Source organism: Bombina bombina, chromosome 3 (genome assembly GCF_027579735.1).
Source record: "Bombina bombina isolate aBomBom1 chromosome 3, aBomBom1.pri, whole genome shotgun sequence".
In the NCBI taxonomy this organism is placed as follows: Eukaryota; Metazoa; Chordata; class Amphibia; order Anura; family Bombinatoridae; genus Bombina; species Bombina bombina.
In genome coordinates, this window is record NC_069501.1 from 460,318,743 (window position 1) to 460,342,782 (window position 24,040).

The following is a 24,040-nucleotide window of genomic DNA, read 5'->3' on the forward strand; positions in this document are numbered from 1 at the left end:
AAACACCATGGAAAGAAAAACCTTTGAAATGAAAATGATAATGCACTTCCACTTGCTAAATTTTGGACTAAATGTATACTCTGGTTTTTTAACCCATTCTCAAATATTTTTTTTAATGTACTTTGATATACTGTAGTCAATTACATTGTTTATTTCACACTCTCTATGCATAGGTACGCAGGTAAGCCTATGTCCACACTTTTGTCATTATTATTATTCCCCTTTTTTTCTTTCTTTCCTTTCTTCTTTTATGACTATTTTATATTCCCCTGTATATATAATTTCACATCTTTATACATATTGATTCTATGTTGATATATAACTTTATTTTAAATGAACAAGAGTGATGGCACTACTGATTACAATTTACTGGGATGGGCTAGTAATGATACACAACTGGCCTTATAAATTGTAGTAAAAGCCCAAAGGTGCTGTGTATATACAGACACTAATACTAATACAACTAAGAAAAGTTGTAAGAAAAGATACAAAAATAGCACTCAATTCCCAAATATATGAATCATAGATATGGGAGGTTGATATAAAAAAATGTATAGGTTAAAAATACATTTTATTGGGTATGCTTTAAAAATGGGTACTCTAAAATCAGCTAGAGCATAAAGGGTTGCTTAACATATAAAACCATGGGATAGTATTCACCAGGGGTATTGGATGTATAGCGGTCAGGTATGGTATAGGGATTAGTATTTAACAGCCAAGAATAGTGTAAATCATATATTTGTTGAGATAGTACACTTAATACAGGGAGTGCAGAATTATTAGGCAAGTTGTATTTTTGAGGATTAATTTTATTATTGAACAACAACCATGTTCTCAATGAACCCAAAAAACTCATTACTATCAAAACTGAATAGTTTTGGAAGTAGTTTTTAGTTTGTTTTTAGTTATAGCTATTTTAGGGGGATATCTGTGTGTGCAGGTGACTATTACTGTGCATAATTATTAGGCAACTTAACAAAAAACAAATATATACCCATTTCAATTATTTATTTTTACCAGTGAAACCAATATAACATCTCAACATTCACAAATATACATTTCTGACATTCAAAAACAAAACAAAAACAAATCAGTGACCAATATAGCCACCTTTCTTTGCAAGGACACTCAAAAGCCTGCCATCCATGGATTCTGTCAGAGTTTTGATCTGTTCACCATCAACATTGCGTGCAGCAGCAACCACAGCCTCCCAGACACTGTTCAGAGAGGTGTACTGTTTTCCCTCCTTGTAAATCTCACATTTGATGATGGACCACAGGTTCTCAATGGGGTTCAGATCAGGTGAACAAGGAGGCCATGTCATTAGATTTTCTTCTTTTATACCCTTTCTTGCCAGCCACGCTGTGGAGTACTTGGACGCGTGTGATGGAGCATTGTCCTGCATGAAAATCATGTTTTTCTTGAAGGATGCAGACTTCTTCCTGTACCACTGCTTGAAGAAGGTGTCTTCCAGAAACTGGCAGTAGGACTGGGAGTTGAGCTTGACTCCATCCTCAACCCGAAAAGGCCCCACAAGCTCATCTTTGATGATACCAGCCCAAACCAGTACTCCACCTCCACCTTGCTGGCATCTGAGTCAGACTGGAGCTCTCTGCCCTTTACCAATCCAGCCACGGGCCCATCCATCTGGCCCATCAAGACTCACTCTCATTTCATCAGTCCATAAAACTTTAGAAAAATCAGTCTTGAGATATTTCTTGGCCCAGTCTTGACGTTTCAGCTTGTGTGTCTTGTTCAGTGGTGGTCGTCTTTCAGCCTTTCTTACCTTGGCCATGTCTCTGAGTATTGCACACCTTGTGCTTTTGGGCACTCCAGTGATGTTACAGCTCTGAAATATGGCCAAACTGGTGGCAAGTGGCATCTTGGCAGCTGCACGCTTGACTTTTCTCAGTTCATGGGCAGTTATTTTGCGCCTTGGTTTTTCCACACGCTTCTTGCGACCCTGTTGACTATTTTGAATGAAACGCTTGATTGTTCGATGATCACGCTTCAGAAGCTTTGCAATTTTAAGAGTGCTGCATCCCTCTGCAAGATATCTCACGATTTTTTACTTTTCTGAGCCTGTCAAGTCCTTCTTTTGACCCATTTTGCCAAAGGAAAGGAAGTTGCCTAATAATTATGCACACCTGATATAGGGTGTTGATGTCATTAGACCACACCCCTTCTCATTACAGAGATGCACATCACCTAATATGCTTAATTGGTAGTAGGCTTTCGAGCCTATACAGCTTGGAGTAAGACAACATGCATAAAGAGGATGATGTGGTTAAAATACTCATTTGCCTAATAATTCTGCACTCCCTGTATGAGTTGGCCCAACAGTTAACCCCTCAGTTAGTATTTCTGGTTATTGGCAGAGTATAGTAATGTCATATGTTGGGATCGAGGCAAATGAATATGACACTGTATCTGTTATAACACTATAGAGTGCTAGCAGTTATTAATATAGTGTAGTTGTACCTGAATATGAGATTATATATAAATCTGATACTGTTTCGACTATATCCTATCCATATAGGTTAAGGACAAGAAGCCGTCAGTTATAGTATATAGTACCACAGTATGTATTACACTGGAAATAGTGTTTAATATCTATAGTGGGTCTCAGTGTTAGTATATACTACCGCAGTCCTAAGTGATATGTATTATATATAGATTTTATGCCATGTATAACAATTACTACAATAATGCAGAGAGATGCTGTCTCCTCTCAGAACTAAGCACTCAAATAGAATATGTCCCCTGATAGGCTACGTGTCTAATGATCAAATATTAATGGCTAAACTAATCTAGGCAATGTACTATTTATTTGTGTTGGCCCCACTCTAGGTATGCCATGTATTGTTAACTCATAAAAAATAGTAACCCAGGAGTAAGGACAGGCAATGGCACTAAATATTGTGATGGTTTTTATTACCCTCATATATAGTTAGCAGTTACTTTCTAGTGTTGCCGTGTTACTTAATTAAACGGTTCAATTTGTTTTGCTATGACAGCAAAGTTTCTTATTTAATATTGTTAGGCTGTTAATTAAATGCACGGCTAGCACCGTGAATATAGATCAAATTAAATATATAGTAGTGTCAACATCTGACTCTATTTTACATAATATTTCAGTGACTGAGTTGAAGCTTCCGTCTCCTCCTTATAATTGGATCAATATGCCTCGACCTTTTATCTTGACAGTGTGTATTATACAGATGCTCGTATTGTATAGTCAAGGTACTGTTAATTGTTCTGTAACAGAAAAAGCCCTTTGTTGTTATAGTACACTGTATAAGTGTAGCTTGAAGTTTATAAACCTTACGTAGTATATATTGCAATCAGAAATGTTACGTTCCCTTATGAATTATGTGAAAAGCGACTGCCAATTCTATAGTGGATTGTGTGTTCAAATTTTGGCGTTATTTAGCCACAATCCTGTGCTGTTTCAATGTATACTATAGAACTAGTTTAATTGCAAATTGAGGACAAATGTTAATAGTTATTAAAAGCAATACTATCTCAGTCTGTGATTTCCCTGCAAATGTATATAGTAGTAAGTTACTCTGCACACTTCTTCCGCAAGAAAGAAGCAAATAAAATGATACCTTTAGCATTGATACTAAACAGTTTCATAAACAGTTTCCATTTACACGCTACTGTCCTGGGGGTTGATCGATAATAGCCAAACTTAGTAAGACCTTAGGTCATTATTTGCTATTTGTAATTATGATTCCCCATTACCTGACTTACTAATCTCAGTATACACGAGTGTCAGCTCAGATATCAAGTTTAAGCTACCCTGTTATACCTCTAGTACGTTAAAAAATGAAGGGTCCCACATGCCCTTTCCCCTGACATGTTTTGCCAGTAACTCCGGCTTTTTCGAAGGCCCTATAACTTTATGTCAGTATATGCTTTGTGTATAACTATATATTTCCCCTGTCTGTTATCCTTTACTTACACTGTCTTCCTAACCCCCAACATGATTAGGCAGACACCTGACACCCCTCCTCCCCCTGCATTCAGACCTCTGTAAAACTTTCTGTCTTTTTAGCCATCCTATGTTTTAAGACATAGAGGCATATTTAAGAAATGTCTTGCGGACCTGATCTGACAGTGTGGATCAGGTCCGCAAGACATCGCTGAATGCGGAGAGCAATACGCTCTCCGCATTTAACATTGCACCAGCAGTTCACAAGAGCTGCTGGTGCAACGCCGCCCCCTGCAGACTCGCGGCCAATGGGCCGCCAGCAGGGGGTGTCAATCAAACCGATCGTACTTGATCGGGTTGAATTGTTGCGATTCCTGTCCGCCTGCTCAGAGCAGGCGGACAGGGTTATGGAGCAGTGGTTTTTGTGACCGCTGCTTCATAACTGCTGTTCCTGGCGAGTCTTCAGACTCGCCAGAAACACGGGCCATCAAGCTCCTTTCGGAGCTTAATAGATAGGCCCCGAAATCTGTAAATTCCATCAAGTTGGTCAGTATTGCTTCAGACTTAAAAAAGGAAGACATTCTTTCGAAAACTTGTCATCTTATAAATGTATAGTTAGTCCAATAAAAAAGTATAATTGCTCAATGCAATACTCTTGTTATTTTGATATCTAAATCTCTGGACTAACACGGCTACTCCAATCAACGTATATATATATATATATATATATATATATATATACATACATACATATACTGTATATATAGATAGATAGATAGATAGAGATATATGCCTAATATTAAAATAAATGTTTTGAAAATGATTTAAAGGGATATGGTATATGACAAGGTGTTGGTCTGGGAAGAGCTCAAATGTGTACAGTATATGTATGTGTTTATGTATGTATACATATACTGTATATGTCTATGTATATACAGTATATGTACAACAAATAACTCACCACACATTTGTAGCTCGCTAAAAAAATGTTGGCCATGTTAATATTCTCTGACAAATCTTTTTTACCATTGATTTGTAATACCAGATTTTTAGCGTAGGGTCACAATATGGATAGAGCACCCTGTGATATTAATAGTGCTAAGCGGTAGGTTTCTTAGAATCATTTGCAAAATAATATTAATAATAAAATCAACTCTAAACAACCACCAATATATTGGTAATAGTAGGCGTTTTCATATTAAAAAGTTGCTTACGTTCATTATTATTATTATCAATAATAGGAAGAATATTGTATATATGTAACTTCAGTATACCAACATCATCACCACAATCAGTGTAAATTAATGCATGTGATCAAACAACATGGAAGATACTTACTTTCCATATGCGAAGCACTCCAGTGTCACAGCTTGTCCAGACAAAGTATAAGTCTCTGCTGGGAACCTCACCTTAATGCTAGGGGCATACAATCGTGGTTCAGCTGCAAGGCAAAGTATATGCTGTTTGTTAGTTCATTAAAGGAACATTTTACTCATATGCTAAATTATTCATCAAGTGATGTAGCAAAACTGTAAAAAGATTACAAGAATATTTCATCTCTATGGAAAAGATATTTTACCCTAACATTTCTTCTCCTCCACAGAATAAGTGCTCTGTGAGCCAAAGCTACTCATTTTACTGTAATCTGCATAGCGGAAACAAAAAAAAACACAATTTATGCTTACCTGATAAATTTATTTCTCTTGTGGTGTATCCAGTCCACGGATCATCCATTACTTGTGGGATATTCTCATTCCCAACAGGAAGTTGCAAGAGGACACCCACAGCAGAGCTGTAATATAGATCCTCCCCTAACTGTCATAGCCAGTCATTCGACCGAAAACAAGCTGAGAAAGGAGGAACCATAGGGTGTAGTGGTTACTGTAGTTTAAATTTAAAAATTACCTGCCTTAAAATGACAGGGCGGGCCGTAGACTGGATACACCACAAGAGAAATAAATTTATCAGGTAAGCATAAATTGTGTTTTCTCTTGTAAGGTGTATCCAGTCCACGGATCATACATTACTTGTGGGATACCAATACCAAAGCTAAAGTACACGGATGAAGGGAGGGACAAGGCAGGAACTTAAATGGAAGGAACCACTGCCTGTAAAACCTTTCTCCCAAATATAGCCTCAGAAGAAGCAAAAGTATCAAATTTGTAAAATTTTGAAAAAGTATGAAGCGAAGACCAAGTCGCCGCCTTGCAAATCTGATCAACAGAAGCCTCATTTTTAAAGGCCCAAGTGGAAGCCACAGCTCTAGTGGAATGAGCTGTAATCCTTTCAGGAGGCTGCTGTCCAGCAGTCTCATAGGCTAAGCGGATTAAGCTTCTTAGCCAAAAAGAAAAAGAGGTTGCCAAGCCTTTTGACCTCTCCTCTGTCCAGAGTAGACAACAAACAAAGCAGATGTTTGAAGAAAATCTTTAGTAGCTTGTAAGTAAAACTTTAAAGCACAGACCACGTCCAGATTGTGTAACACAAGGATGGAACCACAATCTCTTGATTGATATTCTTGTTAGATACCACCTTAGGTAAGAACCCAGGTTTTTTACGCAGGACTACCTTATCCGTATGAAAAATCAGATAAGGAGAATCACATTGTAAGGCAGATAGCTCAGAGACTCTACGAGCCGAGGAAATAGCTACCAAAAAAAAAAAAAGAACTTTCCAAGATAAAAGTTTGATATCTATGGAATGAAGAGGTTCAAACGGAACTCCTTGAAGAACCTTAAGAACCAAGTTTAAGCTCCATGGTGGAGCAACAGGTTTAAACACAGGCTTGATTCAAACTAAAGCCTGACAAAATGCCTGAACGTCTGGAACATCTGCCAGACGCTAGTGCAAAAGAATAGACAGAGCAAAAATCTGTCCCTTTAAGAAACTAGCTGACAATCCTTTTTCCAAACCTTCTTGGAGAAAAGATAAAATCCTAGGAATCCTGACCTTACTCCATGAGTAACCCTTGGATTCACACCAATAAAGATATCTACGCCATACCTTATGGTAAATTTTCCTGGTGACAGGCTTTCGTGCCTGTATTAAGGTATCAATAACTGACTCGGAGAAGCCACACTTTGATAAAATCAAGCATTCAATCTCCAGGCAGTCAGCCTCAGAGAAATTAGATTTGGATGGTTGAAAAGACCCTGAAGTAGAAGGTCCTGTCTCAGAGGCAGAGACCATGGTGGAAAGGATGACATGTCCACTAGATCTGCATACCAGGTCCTGCGTGGCCACGCAGGTGCTATCAGAATCACCGATGCTCTCTCCTGCTTGATCTTGGCAATCAGTCGAGGGAGCAGAGGAAACGGTGGAAACACATAAGCCAGGTTGAAAGACCAGGGCGCTGCTAGAGTATCTATCAGTGTCGCCTTGGGATCCCTGGACCTGGATCCGTAACACGGAAGCTTGGCGTTCTGGCGAGATGCCATGAGATCCAGTTCTGGTTTGCCCCAACGGAGAATCAGTTGTGCAAATATCTCCGGATGGAGTTCCCACTCTCCCGGATGAAAAGTCTGACGACTTAGAAAATCCGCCTCCCACCTGGGATATGGATAGCTGATAGGTGGCAAAAGTGAATCTCTGCCCAGTGAATTATTTTTGAAACTTCTAACATCTCTAGGGAACTTCTTGTTCCCCCTCGATGGTTGATATAAGCTACAGTCGTGATGTTGACCGACTGAAATCTGATGTACCTCAGAGTTGCTAACTGAGGCCAAACCTGAAGAGCCTTGAATATCGCTCTTAGTTCCAGAATATTTATTGGAAGGAGAGACTCCTCCTGAGTCCACGATCCCTGAGCCTTCAGGGAGTTCCAGACTGCACCCCAACCTAGAAGGCTGGCATTTGTTGTTACAATAGTCCAATCTGGCCTGCGAAGGTCATACCTTTGGACAGATGGACCCGAGATAGCCACCAGGGAAGAGGATCCCTGGTCTCTTGGTCCAGATTCAGTTGAGGGGCCAAATCTGTGTAATCCCCGCTCCACTGACTGAGCCTGCATAGTTGCAGCGGTCTGAGATGTAAGTGTGCAAACGGCACTATGTCCATTGCCGCTACCATTAAGCCGATTACTTCCATACACTGAGCCACCAAAGGGCGCGGAATGGAATGAAGAACCCGACAGGAATTTAGAAGCTTTGATAACCTGGACTCCGTCAAGGTAAATTTTCATTTCTACAGAATCTATCAGAGTCCCTAGAAAGGAAACTCTTGTGAGTGGGGATAGAGAACACTTTTCCTTGTTCACTTTCCACCCATGCGACCTCAGAAATGCCAGTACTACGTCCGTATGAGACTTGGCAATTTGGAAGTTTGACGCCTGTATCAGGATGTCGTCTAAATAAGGGGCTACTGCTATGCCCCGCGGCCTTAGTAAGGACCGCCAAAAGCGACCCTAGAACCTTTGTAAAGATTCTTGGGGCTGTAGCTAATCCAAAGGGAAGAGCTACAACTGGAAATGCCTGTCTTGAAAGGCAAACCTGAGAAACCGATGATGATCTTTGTGTATCGGAATGTGAAGATAAGCATCCTTTAGATCCACTGTAGTCATATATTGACCCTCCTAGATCAGTGGTAGGATGGTACGAATAGTTTCCATCTTGAACGACGGAACTTTGAGGAATTTGTTTAAGATCTTTAGATCCAAAATCGGTCTGAAGGTTCCCTCTTTTTTGGGAACCACAAACAGATTTGAGTAAAAACCCTGTTCCTGTTCCTCCTTTGGAACTGGATGGATCACTCCCATAACTAGGAGGTCTCGTACACAGTGTAAGAATGCCTCACTCTTTATCTGATTTGCAGATAATTGTGAAAGGTGAAATCTCCCTTTTGGGGGGGAAGCTTTGAAGTCCAGAAGATATCCCTGGGATATAATTTCAAACGCCCAGGGATCCTGAACATCTCTTGCCCACGCCTGGGCGAAGAGTGAAAGTCTGCCCCCTACTAGATCCGTTACCGGATAGGGGGTCGTTCCTTCATGCTGTCTTAGAGGCAGCAGCAGGCTTTTTGACCTGCTAATCTTTTTTCCAGGTCTGGTTTGGTCTCCAGACCGTCTTGGATTGAGCAAAAGTTCCCTCTTGTTTATTATTAGAGGAAGTTGATGCCGCACCTGCCTTGAAGTTTCGAAAGGCACGAAAATTAGACTGTTTGGCCCTAGATTTGGACCTGTCCTGAGGAAGGGCACAACCTTTTCCTCCCGTGATATCAGCAATAATCTCCTTCAAACCAGGCCCGAATAGGGTCTGCCCCTTGAAGGGAATGTTAAGTAGCTTAGATTTTAAAGTCACGTCAGCTGACCATGATTTAAGCCATAGCGCTCTGCGCGCCTGTATAGCAAAACCAGAATTCTTAGCTGTTAGTTTATTCAAATGAACAATGGCATCAGAAATGAAATAATTGGCTAGCTTAAGTGCTCTAAGTTTGCCAAGTATGTCATCCAATGGAGTCTCTACCTGTAAAGCCTCTTCCAGAGACTCAAACCAGTACGCCGCAGCAGCAGTGACAGGGGCAATGCATGCAATGGGCTGTAGGATAAAACCTTGTTGAATAAATATTTTCTTAAGGTAACCTTCTAATTTTTTATCCATTGGCTCTAAAAAAGCACAACTGTCCTCGACAGGGATAGTAGTACGCTTTGCTAGAGTAGAAACTGCTCCCTCCACCTTAGGGACTGTCTGCCATAAGTCCCGTGTGGTGGCGTCTATTGGAAAACATTTTTCTAAAAATAGGAGGGGAAGAGAACGGCACACCTGGTCTATCCCATTCCTTTTTTAATAATTTCTGTAAACCTTTTAGGTATTGGAAAAACATCAGTACACACCGGCACTGCAAAGCATTTATCCAGTCTACAAAATTTCTCTGGCACTGCAATGGTATCACAGTCATTCAGAGCAGCTAAAACCTCCCTAAGTAACACGCAGAAGTGTTCAAGCTTAAATTTAAATGTAGAAATATTAGAATCAGGTATCTTTCCTGAGTCATTAACATCACCCACTGACTGAAGCTCTCCTTCCTCAGCTTCTGCATATTGTGAGGCAGTATCAGACATGGTTCTTAAAGCGTCAGTATGCTCTGCATTTTGTCTCACCCCAGAGCTATCTCGCTAACCTCTAAGTTCAGGTAGTCTGGCTAATACCGCTGACAGTGTATTATCCATGACTGCCGCCATGTCTTGTAAAGTAAACGCTATGGGCGCCCTAGATGTACTTGGCGCCATTTGAGTGTGAGTCCCTTGGGCGGGAGTCAAAGGGTCTGACAGGTGGGGAGAGTTAGTCGGCATAACTTTCCCCTCGTCAGATTCCTCTGGTGATAATTTTTTTTTAAAACAGAATATGATCTTTATTGCATAAAATTAAATCAGTACATTTGGTACACATTCTAAGAGGGGGTTCCACCATGGCTTTTAAACATAATGAACAAGGAGTTTCATGTTTATACAGACTAGCAATGAGAATAGCAAGCTTGGAAAACACTTTAAATCAAGTTAACAAGCAAATATAAAAAACGGTACTGTGCCTTTAAGAGAAACAAATTTTGTCAGAATTTGAAAAACAGTGAAAAAATGCAGTAGATCAAACTAAATGTTTACAGTGTATATAATAGGCTAGCAGAGCATTGCATCCACTTGCAAATGGATGATTAACCCCTTAGTTAAAAAAAACAACAAAATAGATTTTTTTTTTATTTTTTTTTTAACAGTCACAACCAACTGCCACAGCAAGCTGTGGTCCTACCTTCCCCAATAAACGACTTTGGAAAGCCTTTGAGCCCTTTAGAGATGTCCTATAGCATACAGGGGACTCCTGAGGGAAGCTGGATGTCACAGTTTGTAATTTTAACTGCACCAACTGTAACTTTTATACTATAACAGTGGAAAGCCTCAGTAAAACTGTTTCTAGTCAAAATTTAAGCCAGCCATGTGGAAAAAACTAGGCCCCAATAAAGTTTTATCACTAATGCATATATAAAAATGATTAAACATGCCAGCAAACGTTTATATTGCAATATCATAAGGGTATTACCCCTGGGAGTAAGCATGATACCAGTCGTTATTAAATCACTGTATTCAGGCTTAACTTACATTAATCCGGTATCAGCAGCATTTTCTAGTGTTTTCCATCTCTAGAAAAAATTATAACTGCACATACCTGATAGCAGAATAAACTGCACGCCATTCTCTCGCTGAAGTTACCTCATCTGTGTAATCCCCTCAGACATATGTGAGAATAGCAATGGATCTTAGTTACAACCTGCTAAGATCATAGAAACCTCAGGCAGATTCTTCTTCTATTTACTGCCTGAGATAAAATAGCACAACTCCGGTACTATTTAAAAATAACAAACTTTTGATTGAAGAAAATAAACTAACTATATTTAACCACTCTCTCCTACAACATCCTAGCTTGTTGAGAGTTGCAAGAGAATGACTGGCTATGACAGTTAGGGGAGGAGCTATATTACAGCTCTGCTGTGGGTGTCCTCTTGCAACTTCCTGTTGGGAATGAGAATATCCCACAAGTAATGGATGATCCGTGGACTGGATACACCTTACAAGAGAAAAGCAACAGCCAATCAGCTTCATCACTTTGCTTTGCTATGATCTCATGTGATTTTGCTAAATCTCCTGAGATTTCAAAGTAAACTTTCTTAAAGGATCATGAAACCAAAATTTTTTTCTTTCATGATTCAGATAGAGAATAACATTTTAAACAACTTTCCATTTACTTCTATTATCTAATTCATTCTCAAGGTATACTTTGTGAAAGAAGCAGCAATCTGCTACTGGGAGATAGCTGAAAACCGATAACAAGCGGCATATATATGCAGCCACCAACCAGCCGCTCCTGAGTCTTCCAAGGTATCCATTTCAACACAGGATATCAAGAGAGCAAAACAAATTAGATAATAGAAGTAAACTGCAAAGTTATTTAAAATTGCAAGATCTATCTGAATCATTAAAGAAAAAAAAAGAAGATATTTTTATTTCAAATCAGTAGCCACATCCCATTGTAAACATCCAATCAGGATGATAGTACCGGGACTTGCAAGGGAGCGTGTATCTAGAATGTGCAGGCACAGTCACTTTATTTTGCTCCTCAGTTTAAAGGGACATAAAACCCTATTTCTTTTTTCTTAAAGATGTTCCTTTGATGTTTTCTAATCAGTTTTTTAACAAATATGCTGCATCACTTTCAAGTAATAACATTTGGGAATTATGTCCCTTTAAAATGAACCCTGATTTATGTGACATATCACAATTATTATGACTTTTTAGGTTTGAAACAAGTAGTCCGTTGTGAGAGAATCTCCTGATATTCTTGGACAAAATAATAATATTCTGTTGAGGTTCCATAAGATTTTATGTAGGCCTGGATTTCCCAGTAGGCAATTCAGTCCTATGGTAGTGGTGGTGAACCCTTTTAGAGTGTGTGGCCAATTTTAAAATATATTAGTAGAGGAACAATAAACTGCTCTGCACATCTTCTGTATTTTCATACTGGCTGCTTCCATCTTAGAGCTCACATATTCTTGCACTCTGTGACCGAAGTGGTGAACATTCACAGATTAGTGCCATTGCTGTATTGTGCACCTCAGTTTAGCATACACAACAGAGGATTACATTTTTACACTTTTTATACACTTTTTAAAAGTGACATAATATATATATATATATATATATATATATATATATATATATATATATATATATATATATATATATATAAATAAAAAAAATATGGCCACATGAGCAATGTCATGAATATTTCATGACACAACAGACTCCATGTTGTTTTTTTTATTTAAGCCTAACCAGGGCTCATCTATTATAACATTGAATTTTGTTTTCCTCAGTCTTGCTGACTGAGAAGTTTCATATCAATATGTTTTCCATTATTCAAGGTAGTTTACTTGCTTAGGCCCCAGCTAGTCGCTTATTTCTGTAAATAAGTGCAGTTTATAACCTTGATTGTAGTCTAGGAATGTTGGGGTAAACATAAATATAATAAGTATTTTTCTAATATTTTTACCCTATATGCGAGAGCCATCTACTGTAAGAACAATAATATTTCATCTAATTAATTTTATGTTAATTATTGATTAAAATATTATAATTAATGTCTCCTCCTAGATGAGAGAAGGGGAATATATAGGGTCTAGCCTAATGGGAGGGGGTTGTTTTCCTGTGTTTTGGAACTGATAACATAATATATGAAGTTGGTAATTTGCAAATCAACTACAGAGGTCCGAGATTATTGGATTATAACTGCTGAGGCTAGTTTAGCCTATTCAGACAGACCTACGACCTGACAGTTTGATTCTTGTCTGCAAAGGGGGAATTTATTTACTTTGGTGAAGTATGAAATTAAGTCACCTTAAATGTTAATATCATTACGATTTACACTTTACCTTTATGTAAAATACTTTTGCCTATTTGATCAGGTAAATTAATTAATTGTTTTATAGCTTTGTGTTTTCCTTTTTAAAATTCCTACCACCTGGTTTTATTTGTCGACAATAACACCGGGTAAATCAGGAATTATGATAAAATTATTATCTGACGGTTTGTCATAATTATTAATTTACCTGATTCTCTGCAATTACCTTAGAGGGTTTATAACCAAATATTTAGTTCCTATTATCATGCCAATGTTTGTGTTATTTTGAAAATATGATTTAATTATCCTTATAGTTTTATCTCTGCATTATTCTGTTTCCCTTGCTAGTTGGAGTTATTATGTTATCGCTTTAGTTGAATATTATAGAGCTGTAATTTATATCTCTGTAATATTTTGATTGATTAAGTTACTATTGAATGCTAATTATTTTTCCAATCAAAATGCTTTAATAAAGCTAATTTTTGTTATTCATCTGGTGTCGGTATAATTAATAGACTGATAGCAACTAAAAGGATTCAGATTTTGTTTATTATCTTTAACAAGTTATAATAAAAAATGTGTCATTAAAAAGTGCATCATTTCACATAATATTCTTTTAGAGATAAAGGTAATATTCATAACAGCAATATAAAGGAATACAGCCACTTTAAATATGAAAAAAGTGTACAATAGAGCTGTGAAAGAGATGGTAATGTCACTGATCTGTGAATGCAAACAGCTTCTGTTACAGAATGAAAAAATACCTAATCTCCAAGATGGTGACACCAGTATGACGATGAGGAGATTGACCAGCTGCTAGCTTTGAAAAGAGCTGCAGGCACAGAAAGACAAACAACAGCATGGTGAGTAGTAACTGTGACATTGTAATTATACCCAGCAGTTTAATGTCCCTTTTTAGTTCAGGGTGCAAAAGAGCTGTAATAACTGATGATCTTTTATTAAAAAAAAAAAAATTACTATTTTTTTTTTAAAAAATAGTTGTAAACACATTAGGGCAGTGCCCTTCTTTTTTTTTTTATTAATCACACAAGAGATGTAATCATTTTAGGGCAATGCCCTGCAAAATGCCCTTATCGGGGCAATTTTCAATGTAGGTTTTTTAAAAGTTAGATTTTTTTTGGACGTGTTAATTTGGATTTAGTATAATGTTTTGTTCACCAAAGAGCTAATTCACTTCAACTAGGCACTGCCCCACAAATGCCTTTTTCAGGGCAATCATTAGATTAGGTTTTAGTGTTAGTTTGGGGGTTTTTTTTAGAGGTGGGTTTTTTTTTTCTGGGGATTAGGGTTACTGGATGACCCACCCAATAAAATACTGGATACCATGTAGGTGACAGGGCAAAGGCAAAAAGTGAGGTTAAACATTAGCTGCCCCCAAGAGTCCTAACTTATGCCCTCACCTTTGACTCAGCCAAGTATGTTTTCAACACGCGAAGTTTCCGGCTCGCCGGAAACAGAACTTAAGAACAAGTCATAAGACCACTGCTCCTTAACTTGTCTGCCACCTTTTAGGTGGTGGACTGCAATCATCCCGATCCGATACAATCGGGATGATTGACACCCCCTGCTAGCAGCCGATTGGCCGCGAATGTGCAGGAGGCATTGTACAAGTATTTCACCAGCGAATCATGTCCGCTCGATATATGCTAAATCTCCCCTAAGAATTTTTCCTCTTTGGCTGCAAGTAGCTGATAGGAAAACATGATCACTGTGGGTATGCATCAATCAGAAACTTGAAATTTTCATCAGTCAGCATCAGCTGTGTTGATCACAGAGTTCAAAAGGGGCATATTTTGTGTTAGAATGTCCCTTTTTTTTTTTTTTTTTTTTTTTGTATAACAGCTTTTCATTTATTATTATTTAGTTTTACATATATTTTTAAATGAATATTTATTTAGTTTTACATATATTTTTAAATGAATATTACTTTGCTTCAAAAAAAGTTTTTTTTTTTTTTTTTAAGTTTTAAATTTTTTCTTTATTAAGAACAAAAGGTACATACAGTTAGATAACCAAAGAAAGAAATTACTTTCCACAAGTACATCAAAACAATTACATAGCATTAACATATAACAATTAGGCGTATTGCAGAGTTATATACATCCATATATATTGTAAGCAATATTTGTGCTTCTATTCAGTCAATGCGGGGAGTCTACTATGTATCTAGAAGTCACGGATAGCGGAGTATAACTCCAGAGTCGTAGTGATAGGGTTGAAGTGACAGTTGTAACCACGTTTCTCAATTACTTTGTCGGTCTGTATTTTAACATGGTCATTCAGTGGCATTGGGAGTAAGGGGTAGGTTATAGGGTTAGTAGGGAGGGAGTCATCACATGGGAGGGGGAGGGGAAGTTCAGGTAAGAAGAGGTGAGGAAAGGGGAAGGGGTTAGGGTAAAGAACGCGGTAGTGGAGATGGAGACATGAAGAGAGTGAGTGGGGGAGAAAGGGGAGAAAAGAAAGAAAAAAAAAAAAAAAAAAAAAAAAGGGGGTTAAAACTACTTGTGCGCGGTATCTCCTGTCCCAACTGCCTAGGGAGAGGAAGAGCGGTACGGGAGTCCGTATGGGTCTACTGGATCTGAATCCAGTCACCCCAAATTGCCCAGTAAACTTCCATTCGCTCTAACGAGCTATATGCAAATTTTTCCATGTTGGCTAAGTATTGTATTACCTCACAGACTTCCGAAATCGTGGGTGAGGTAACCTGTTTCCAGGCTCTAGCAATGCAAAGTTTGGTGGCCGCCATCACATAGATCACCAGTTGCTTGCTGCATTTGGGGAGAGTATTATCCATGATGTGGAAGAGTGCCACCCTTGGCGTTAGCTGTATAGTCAGATTCATAGAATGCAAGAGTGTCTCAACATCTTTCCATAGGTCCTTTATTTTAGGACATGACCACCATATATGGGAATTGGAGCCTACCCTTCCGCACGATCTCCAGCAATCGGGAGATACATTAGGAAACATTCTCGACAGTTTGGTGGGCACTCTGTACCATTGTAGCATTAGTTTCATATAACTTTCGAAGATCGTTATACAATGGATCGTTTTTTTTGTCAATTCAATCGCTGCTTTCAGCTCTATATCTGATATGATTAAAGCCAACTCCTTGCACCACATTTTGATTTGGCTTGGGAGGCCTTCTGAGTGGTCTTGTAGCATGGCTTTGTAGTGGAATGTGAGGGGTTTCCACGTCCCCATCTCAAGCAGCCATCTTTCTTCCCATTTAGAATGGGGTCTGAGAAGAATGTCCCTTTTTAATAGATACGTATGAGCACTTATTATGTAGTGCACTAAATATGTTCTCAATAACTTGCAAGAAGATCTCATATGAAATTTTAACAGAGAGTATTATTTTTTAGAGAAACAACATAAAGCTTGCTATTTTGTGTTGTTTTGTGTTGACATATAAGGGCCTGTGTTTCCGCGCGAGCCTCCAGGCTTGCCAGAAACAGCAGATATGACCGCTGCTCCATAACTGGTCTGCCTACTCGGAGACTGCGGACATCAATCCGCCAATCCTAACCGATCGGGCTGATTGACACCCCCTGCTAGCAGCCAATTGGCCGTGAATCTGCAGGGGGCGGCATTGCACAAGCAGTTCACTAGAACTGCTTGTGCAATGATAAATGCCAACAGCATATGCTGTCTGCATTCATCGATGTCTGTCGGGCATAATCCGCTGAGCAGATCATGTCGGACAGACCGATGATAATTCAGCCCCATATATTTAAAAACTGGAATGAAATGCATTTAGTAATTATTTTTAAGAACTTCAGGAGATTGATTACCCCAACTTTGTGTAGGTAACAAGATAGCTTCTCTGCTATATGTATCTAAATGTGCCACTGACCTTCTGGGGTGACGCTAAGCTTAGTAAAGCTACTGTAGACACTCTTGGTGGTAAAAGAGAATTGACTAGTGGTCAGACAAGAATATCCTCCCTCATCCAGTGCCTCTGTGCGAGCAATATATAGATTTCCAGTCACTTGGGACACGAAGCGTCTGGAATCATTCGGCAGGAAGGAAGGGAACTCATTCAAGAGCCAGCGATAAGACAGGCCTAGGAAATAAATGTGATATGAATTTATATAAGGTTTAAGTGCAAACAACAGAACACAATTGAAAATAAAGGTTATATTGGAATTTTGAAATAAAAATAAGTTTAACCAACCTCAATAAGAATTATACAAATAGTAGAAAACAAATAAATAAATAAATAAATAGATATATGTACAGTATATATTTATACATATATAAAAATAATGAAATGCTTATATAAATAAAAGATAACATATGTTTTTGGCAACAGTATTACACCCCAGCATATTCAATTTCTTACTCAAACTCACATGTGCATTCAGAAATACATTAAGGCCATAAACCTTAAAGCTACATGTAAGTCACACATTACCTTTAATACATGCCTACCATATATATATATTTATTTAGATATATTTTAAATGTAATTTTGTTTTGATGGAAACAGTGCATTAAATATTTGCATGAAACCCAAACTTATACTTCATGATTTAGTCAGAGTATACAATTTTTAAAAATGTTTCTAGTTCTATTATTACATTTGTGTGAATATACCTAGGTATGTACCATGCATCTGTCTTTAGCACTAGGTGGCAGTAGTGTTTTCCCACTGTATAACATTGCTAAAATCATTCTTGCAAAATTGCTGCAATAGGGTTTTCCAGACATGTGGATGCTCCTCAGCCTACCTACCTCTTTTAAATAAAGGATAAATAAAATAAATTGGAAAACTTTTGAGTTTCATGTCTCTTTAAAGTCAATGTATCACATCTAAGTTACAAACATATCTATGTTGTAATAATAATATCATTGTTCTCCTCGTGACCTATTTAGGGTTAGATTACAAGTGGAGTTCAAAATATAATTTTTGCGAAAGTGATATTTGGGCTCAACTGATTAATACCAGCGCACACAAATGTGCCCTAGTATTACAAAATTATTTATTTATTTATTTATAAAATATTTTACCAGGAAAGATACATTGAGATTCCTCTCGTTTTCAAGTATGTCCTAGGAATTAAGCTCAATGCTAATGCATATGCTCCAATAAGAGCCTTCAGTGAGACACGGCATGAGAATTAGCGCAGAGAAGGGGGTGAGTCGCGCAGTGATGGTAGCAAATTGTAAATATATATGTATATTACTATGTACATATATATTTATGTGTTCATATGTGTATATATACACATAGTAACACATAAATATATATGGATACAGTCATATACATATATATTTACTGGAAAACACAGTTCCCATAGACCGCTATGTAAAGGCACTTTTCAGTGCCGTTTTTTTTTCCAACACCCCACATCCGCTTTAAACCTACTTATTGCAGTTATTTTAATAAAAAATACTATCTTTATTTTTTTAATAAAGTATATTACACTTGATTTTGGGACCATTTGATGGACATTTAAAAAATTAGCTAGAGATCTGATCTCTGGTTAATTTTATAAGCGCTAGCTCACAGTAGCAATAAACAACCATTTGTAATGGCTGGTTGCTTATCCCACGCCTGCAAATGGGCAAATTTGCCTGTTTGCGGGCGCACAATAAATTAGCGCTCCATTTGTAATCTGGCCCTTAGTGTGTGCACCACCCGGCTAAAATTCAAGCCAATATTAACATAAAATTAGCTAATATTAAATATTTTCAATGTTTGTTGTTCAAGTTAAAATATAATCAATTTATGTTTAGCTATGCAATTAATTTGTGCTTAGGATAGCTTTTTAACAATTAGAAATAACTGAAAATGTATTGCAAAGTATTACACTGCCCCCACCCGGCAACATGATAATTGCAAAATTTTCTATGGAGAACACTGTTTATAAATGTACAATTTAGCAACATATGTTATAAAAGAAAAAAAAAAAACATTTGTTCCATCTACAAATTAAGTGTGTGGGGGGGGGGGGGTCTGTCTAGCAAGATAGCTATGAAACTGCACAGTGGCCTCATGACATTTTAACAGAACCAGTTCAGAAGTCCAAATAGAGAGAGGTATTGGATCCCCAGAGTTATTTAATTCACATATAAGTAGGCAAAATCAAGTAGTGCTGGATGCCGACTAAATGGTGCCTCAGGCTGAAGACATCTTCAGGCCTTGCTGTCTTGGCTTGGCTTTTGGTTTGTATGTGCTCTGCCTATAGATTTGCACAAGAGCATGTACTCTTTGTACTGCAAATTATTTTGTGCATGTGTCCAGTAGTGTTCCCTCTAAGGCCAGTTTTGTGTGTGGCCCAGCAGTGAAACAGTTAATAAGGAAACCAAACAAAACTGGCCTTAGAGAGAACACTGGTGTCCAGTGTCAGCAGTTATTTGGTATGTTTCTCTGTCTGTCTTCCTGTCTAGGGACTGCTGCTACAATATTATTGATAGATCAAAAAGATCACAGTAGGACCAACATGACCTGTGTTTTGTAAAATTTGCTATTCAGAAAATGTTGACAGATGGTAGAAAGTTGGTTAACTCCAAGATGCCAGAGAAGGCAAGCGATGCATTGCAACTTTGTTTGGCATACAAGCTAGTTATTTCTACCTCAATCCCTGGCCCAAAACCCTAAACCTAGGCCAAGAATAGTGATATTAAATGTTGGCCACATGGAGTGGGAGATGGTGGGGAGAAAAGGGTGGTCATTTATGTGACTGACTTCTCAACAGAAAAGTACACTATGCCAGAAAAAATGAAGAGGGAAACTCAAAACATTATCCTCTTCTTTATTAAGAGTAGCTTTTTTTGTCATAAAGACCTCATGATTTTAGGTCTAAGGGGTTAACTTTTCTCTGTTTGTGCTATTTTGTTATTTTAGAGGATGTATGTCCCTGTGCATTTTCCTTAAAACACAGATCTCCTGTCATAAATATCTTCTCAGTTTCACTTGGCCAAATTTTATTGCCCACCACCAGAGGCCTGATGCCTTAAAGGGACATGAAACCCAAAAAATTTCTTTCATGATTCAGATAGAGAATACAATTTTAAACAACTTTCTAATTTACTTCTATTATCTAATCTGTTTTATTCTCTTGGTATAATTTGTTAAAGGAGCAGCAATGCACTACTGGTTTCTAACTGAACACATGAGTTAGCCAATGACAATCAGTTTATAGATGCAGCCACCAATCAACAGCTAGAACCTAGGATCTCTGCTGCACATGAACTTGCCTAAATAAACATTTCAGCAAAGGATAACAAGAGAAAGAAGCAAATTAAATAATAGAAGTAAATTGGAAAGTTGTTTGAAATTGTATTCTCTATCTGAATCATGAAAGAAAACGTTTGGGTTGCATGTCCCTTTAAGACAGTAAAGGTGTACACAAAGACAGTGACATAGAACAGTGTCAAGTATCAAGACACAGGCCTTAGGTCAATTAAGAGTTAGATGACATTAGAATAATATTTTCTTTAGAAATCATGCATTTAAGACACCTCTTATGCTAGGCATGTCATGTTTGGTATCAAAATAATCCTTATGATGTCACAATAGGATTACCTATATTGGTAAATGTACTAGATAACATAACAACAAGTTATACATTGTTCTAACATTTCAGCCAATGATTCAGAGTTTTTATGACATGCCATAAAAGAGAGGTGGTAGTTACTTTCCTGGTCCACTCTGAAAGATGCCTGGTCAGAAATTGGATCCCAGAGATATGTGTATATACCTTTGATTTCAACAATATGTTTGTAATTCTACACTGGATAACAGTGTATCTGGCCATCTTACAATTCCATTTCTCTGGAATTAGAAGGGTTCTGAAATATTTTCTCCCTTTTGCTTTTCAAAACTGTTTTGCATTGTGTTTGTTTGTTAAGTTTTCTTTTATTTATTTAAATGTACTGTGGCTTCTTTTTTGTTCAGAATAAATGTTCCTTTATAAAGTTTAGGCTTTCGTCTAACATTTCAGTCGACAAGCTGGTAACAATTGGTAAGCTTTAAAATTAAGAGTTCATCAGTTCAGTATTTGTGTGTGTGATATATATATATACAGTATATATATATACTGTATGTATATATATATATATATATATATATATATACAGGGCTCAAAATTTCAGATTGTAAACCACTAGCCAAGGCCAAAATGTTACTCGCCACTTCTGAGCCTACCCACACCACATTCACTACTCCACCCCCTCTTTGTGTATCTTTAGCCATTGTGAAACACATTATTGTGCAGTTATTTTTAATATTTGTTATTTTAGAAAAATTAAATAATGCTACATACAGTAAATATGTGCATAGAGGTGCACTTTTTTTTTCTTTCTGCATTTTCTTTTTAATAATCATCTCTTCATTCACTCTCTTAACTATCTCCCCTCCCTTCTCTCTTCAATCTCTCTTTTTATCCTCTCCCTTATCTCTAGGGCCATATCTTCTCTTTATTCTCTCTCTTTCCCCTCTTTCATCTTTATACCTCTCTGCCCCCCTGTTTGCCCTCTCAGTAGTAACAGTCTAAACATTAATGGGGTTCCTACAGCCCTAGAGGAATAACTTATCCTTGCCCTTTCTAGGATATATAACATCCCTTTAGATAATGTTTAGCACATAGCCCAAAATGTATGTTTGTCAATGCTGCAATAGGAGTGTACATTTTTTCACTCACTAACTTTTACTCACCACCATTAAATTTCCACTCGCCATTGGCTAGTAAAGAGTGGAAATTTTGAGCCCTGTATATATATATATATATATATATATATATATTTATTTAAATATATATATATATATATATATATATATGAATAATTATTTTTGGGGGGATTTTAATCTGTGTAGTTGGGGGACCAAGGACTCCCAGTTTTAATCCTTGGTGGTAGCAGCATTTGAAGTTATAGATGCTGATAGTGGGTGGTGATAAAATATATTTTTGTAGTTTCTGGAGCTAAAATAGTTTAGAAAGTGTTTTGTTAACCCTTTTACCCTCACATCATACAGCCTTGCCTGATTAGGAGAAGTGTTCATGACACTTTAATGATTACATTTAAACTATTTTAAGTGCATACTAAATAATCTCAATGTTAGATCTTCAATTTGTCTGCATATGCCCTATCTCTCTACCTTTTATATAAAGTAAAGGGTTTGAAACCCAAAGATTTTTTTTTTTTATTCAGACAGAGCAAAACATTTAAAAGAGTTTCCAATTTACTTCTATTATCAAATTTGCTTAATTTCCAAAAATATGCCAAAGAAACAATCCTTATGCATAGGCCCAAATGGAGGAGCCTGCAAAAGTATCAAAACCATGAAAATGGGTTTAACAACAGGCTTAATTCTAGCCAAAGCTTGAACAAAACTATGGGCTCGATTTACCAAAGCCCTACGGATGCAAGTTCTCACAAGAACTTGCTCGCCGTAATTTATCAAGCAGCGGTCACCAGACCGCTGCTTCCTTAACCTCTTCGCCACCTCTATGGTGGCGAAATTCAATCTCCGCGGTCGAGTCCAACCGAGGAGATTGACAGCTCCTGCCCCCGTGTGATTGGCTGTGCACAAGCAGGGGGCGAGATTGCACGTGAGCGCAAAATTCCGCTCGTGTGAAATAGTGATTATTTGCAGGTAATTTCGCCCCGCCACAGATGAGCTGAGGCATACAGGGGTGCATATACGTGCCCCTGTACGCCTCAGCTTTGATAAATCTAGCCCTTTGAATATCTGGAAGATCTTGTAGAGGAAAATAACTGAAAGAGTTGAAATCTGACCCTTCAAAAGAACTGGCGGCTAAACCCTTATATAAACCATCTTGCAAAAATAGCAAAATCCTGGGAATTCTAAAAGAATGCCAGAAAAAAAGATGATCTTTATATCAAGAAATAAAGGTCCTAAAACCTTACAATAAATTTTCCTGGACACAGGCTTACAAGCCTATATCAGAGTCTCAATAACAGAATCGGAGAACCCTCTCTGCTTAAGAACTATTCGTTCAATCTCCATGCCATCAAGCTTAGAGATTTGAGACCTGGATGAAAAAACAGACCTTCAGAGAGAAGGTCTGGATGCAAAGGAACAGACCAAAAAGGGCAACATGACATCTAAACTAGATCCACATACCAAACTTTGCAAGACCAAGCTGGAGCAAATAGAATCACTCACACTCCCTCTTGTCTGATTTTGGTAATCACCCTGGGAAGGAGAACCAGAAGTGGAAAAAAACATAAGCTAGTTGAAATGACCACAGAACTACCAGAGCATCCACAAACACTGCTTTAAGATCCATAGACCATAGAAATGGGCTTCAACTCGGCCTGAGAACCCCTCTCACTGAAGAATCAAATGCACATCTTAATTCACCATCCTCCTACAGTAGAGGCAAAGACAAGAATGAAGTGCCAGTGAGTTGGGATGGGTTTTATAGAGATATTGGGGTTTGAGAATCTTTGCCTCCTCCTAGTGGCAAGGAAAAGTAATTCCCAGGAGTAATGAATCATGGATTCTCGCCACCTGCTTAAAAGAAAAAAAAGATGTAAAAATATATTGTAAGCTAAATAGTATATACAGAAAATATTATAGGGTATGCACATTTAAACAAATTTCCAATACTTTTATTATCTAATTTGCTCAGTTCATTTGCTGAAAAGCATACCTAGGTAGGTTCAGGTGCTGGGAATTAGCTGCTAATTGGTGGCTACACCTATATGCCTCTTGTCATTGGCTTACCA

At 37.7% G+C, this 24,040-nt stretch overlaps 1 protein-coding gene across 1 annotated transcript in view; it reads right to left on the reverse strand.

Moving 5' to 3' along the window:
- CNTN2 (contactin 2) overlaps positions 1-24,040 on the reverse strand; it is a 132,528-nt gene that overhangs the window by 81,289 nt on the left and 27,199 nt on the right. Inside the window, exons 6-8 of the mRNA XM_053704691.1 lie at positions 17,206-17,402; positions 14,128-14,137; positions 5,276-5,378 (exon numbers count right to left, since the gene is read on the reverse strand). Of these exons, the coding sequence (XP_053560666.1) occupies positions 5,276-5,378; positions 14,128-14,137; positions 17,206-17,402 (310 nt within the window). The remainder of the gene's footprint in view (positions 1-5,275; positions 5,379-14,127; positions 14,138-17,205; positions 17,403-24,040) is intronic.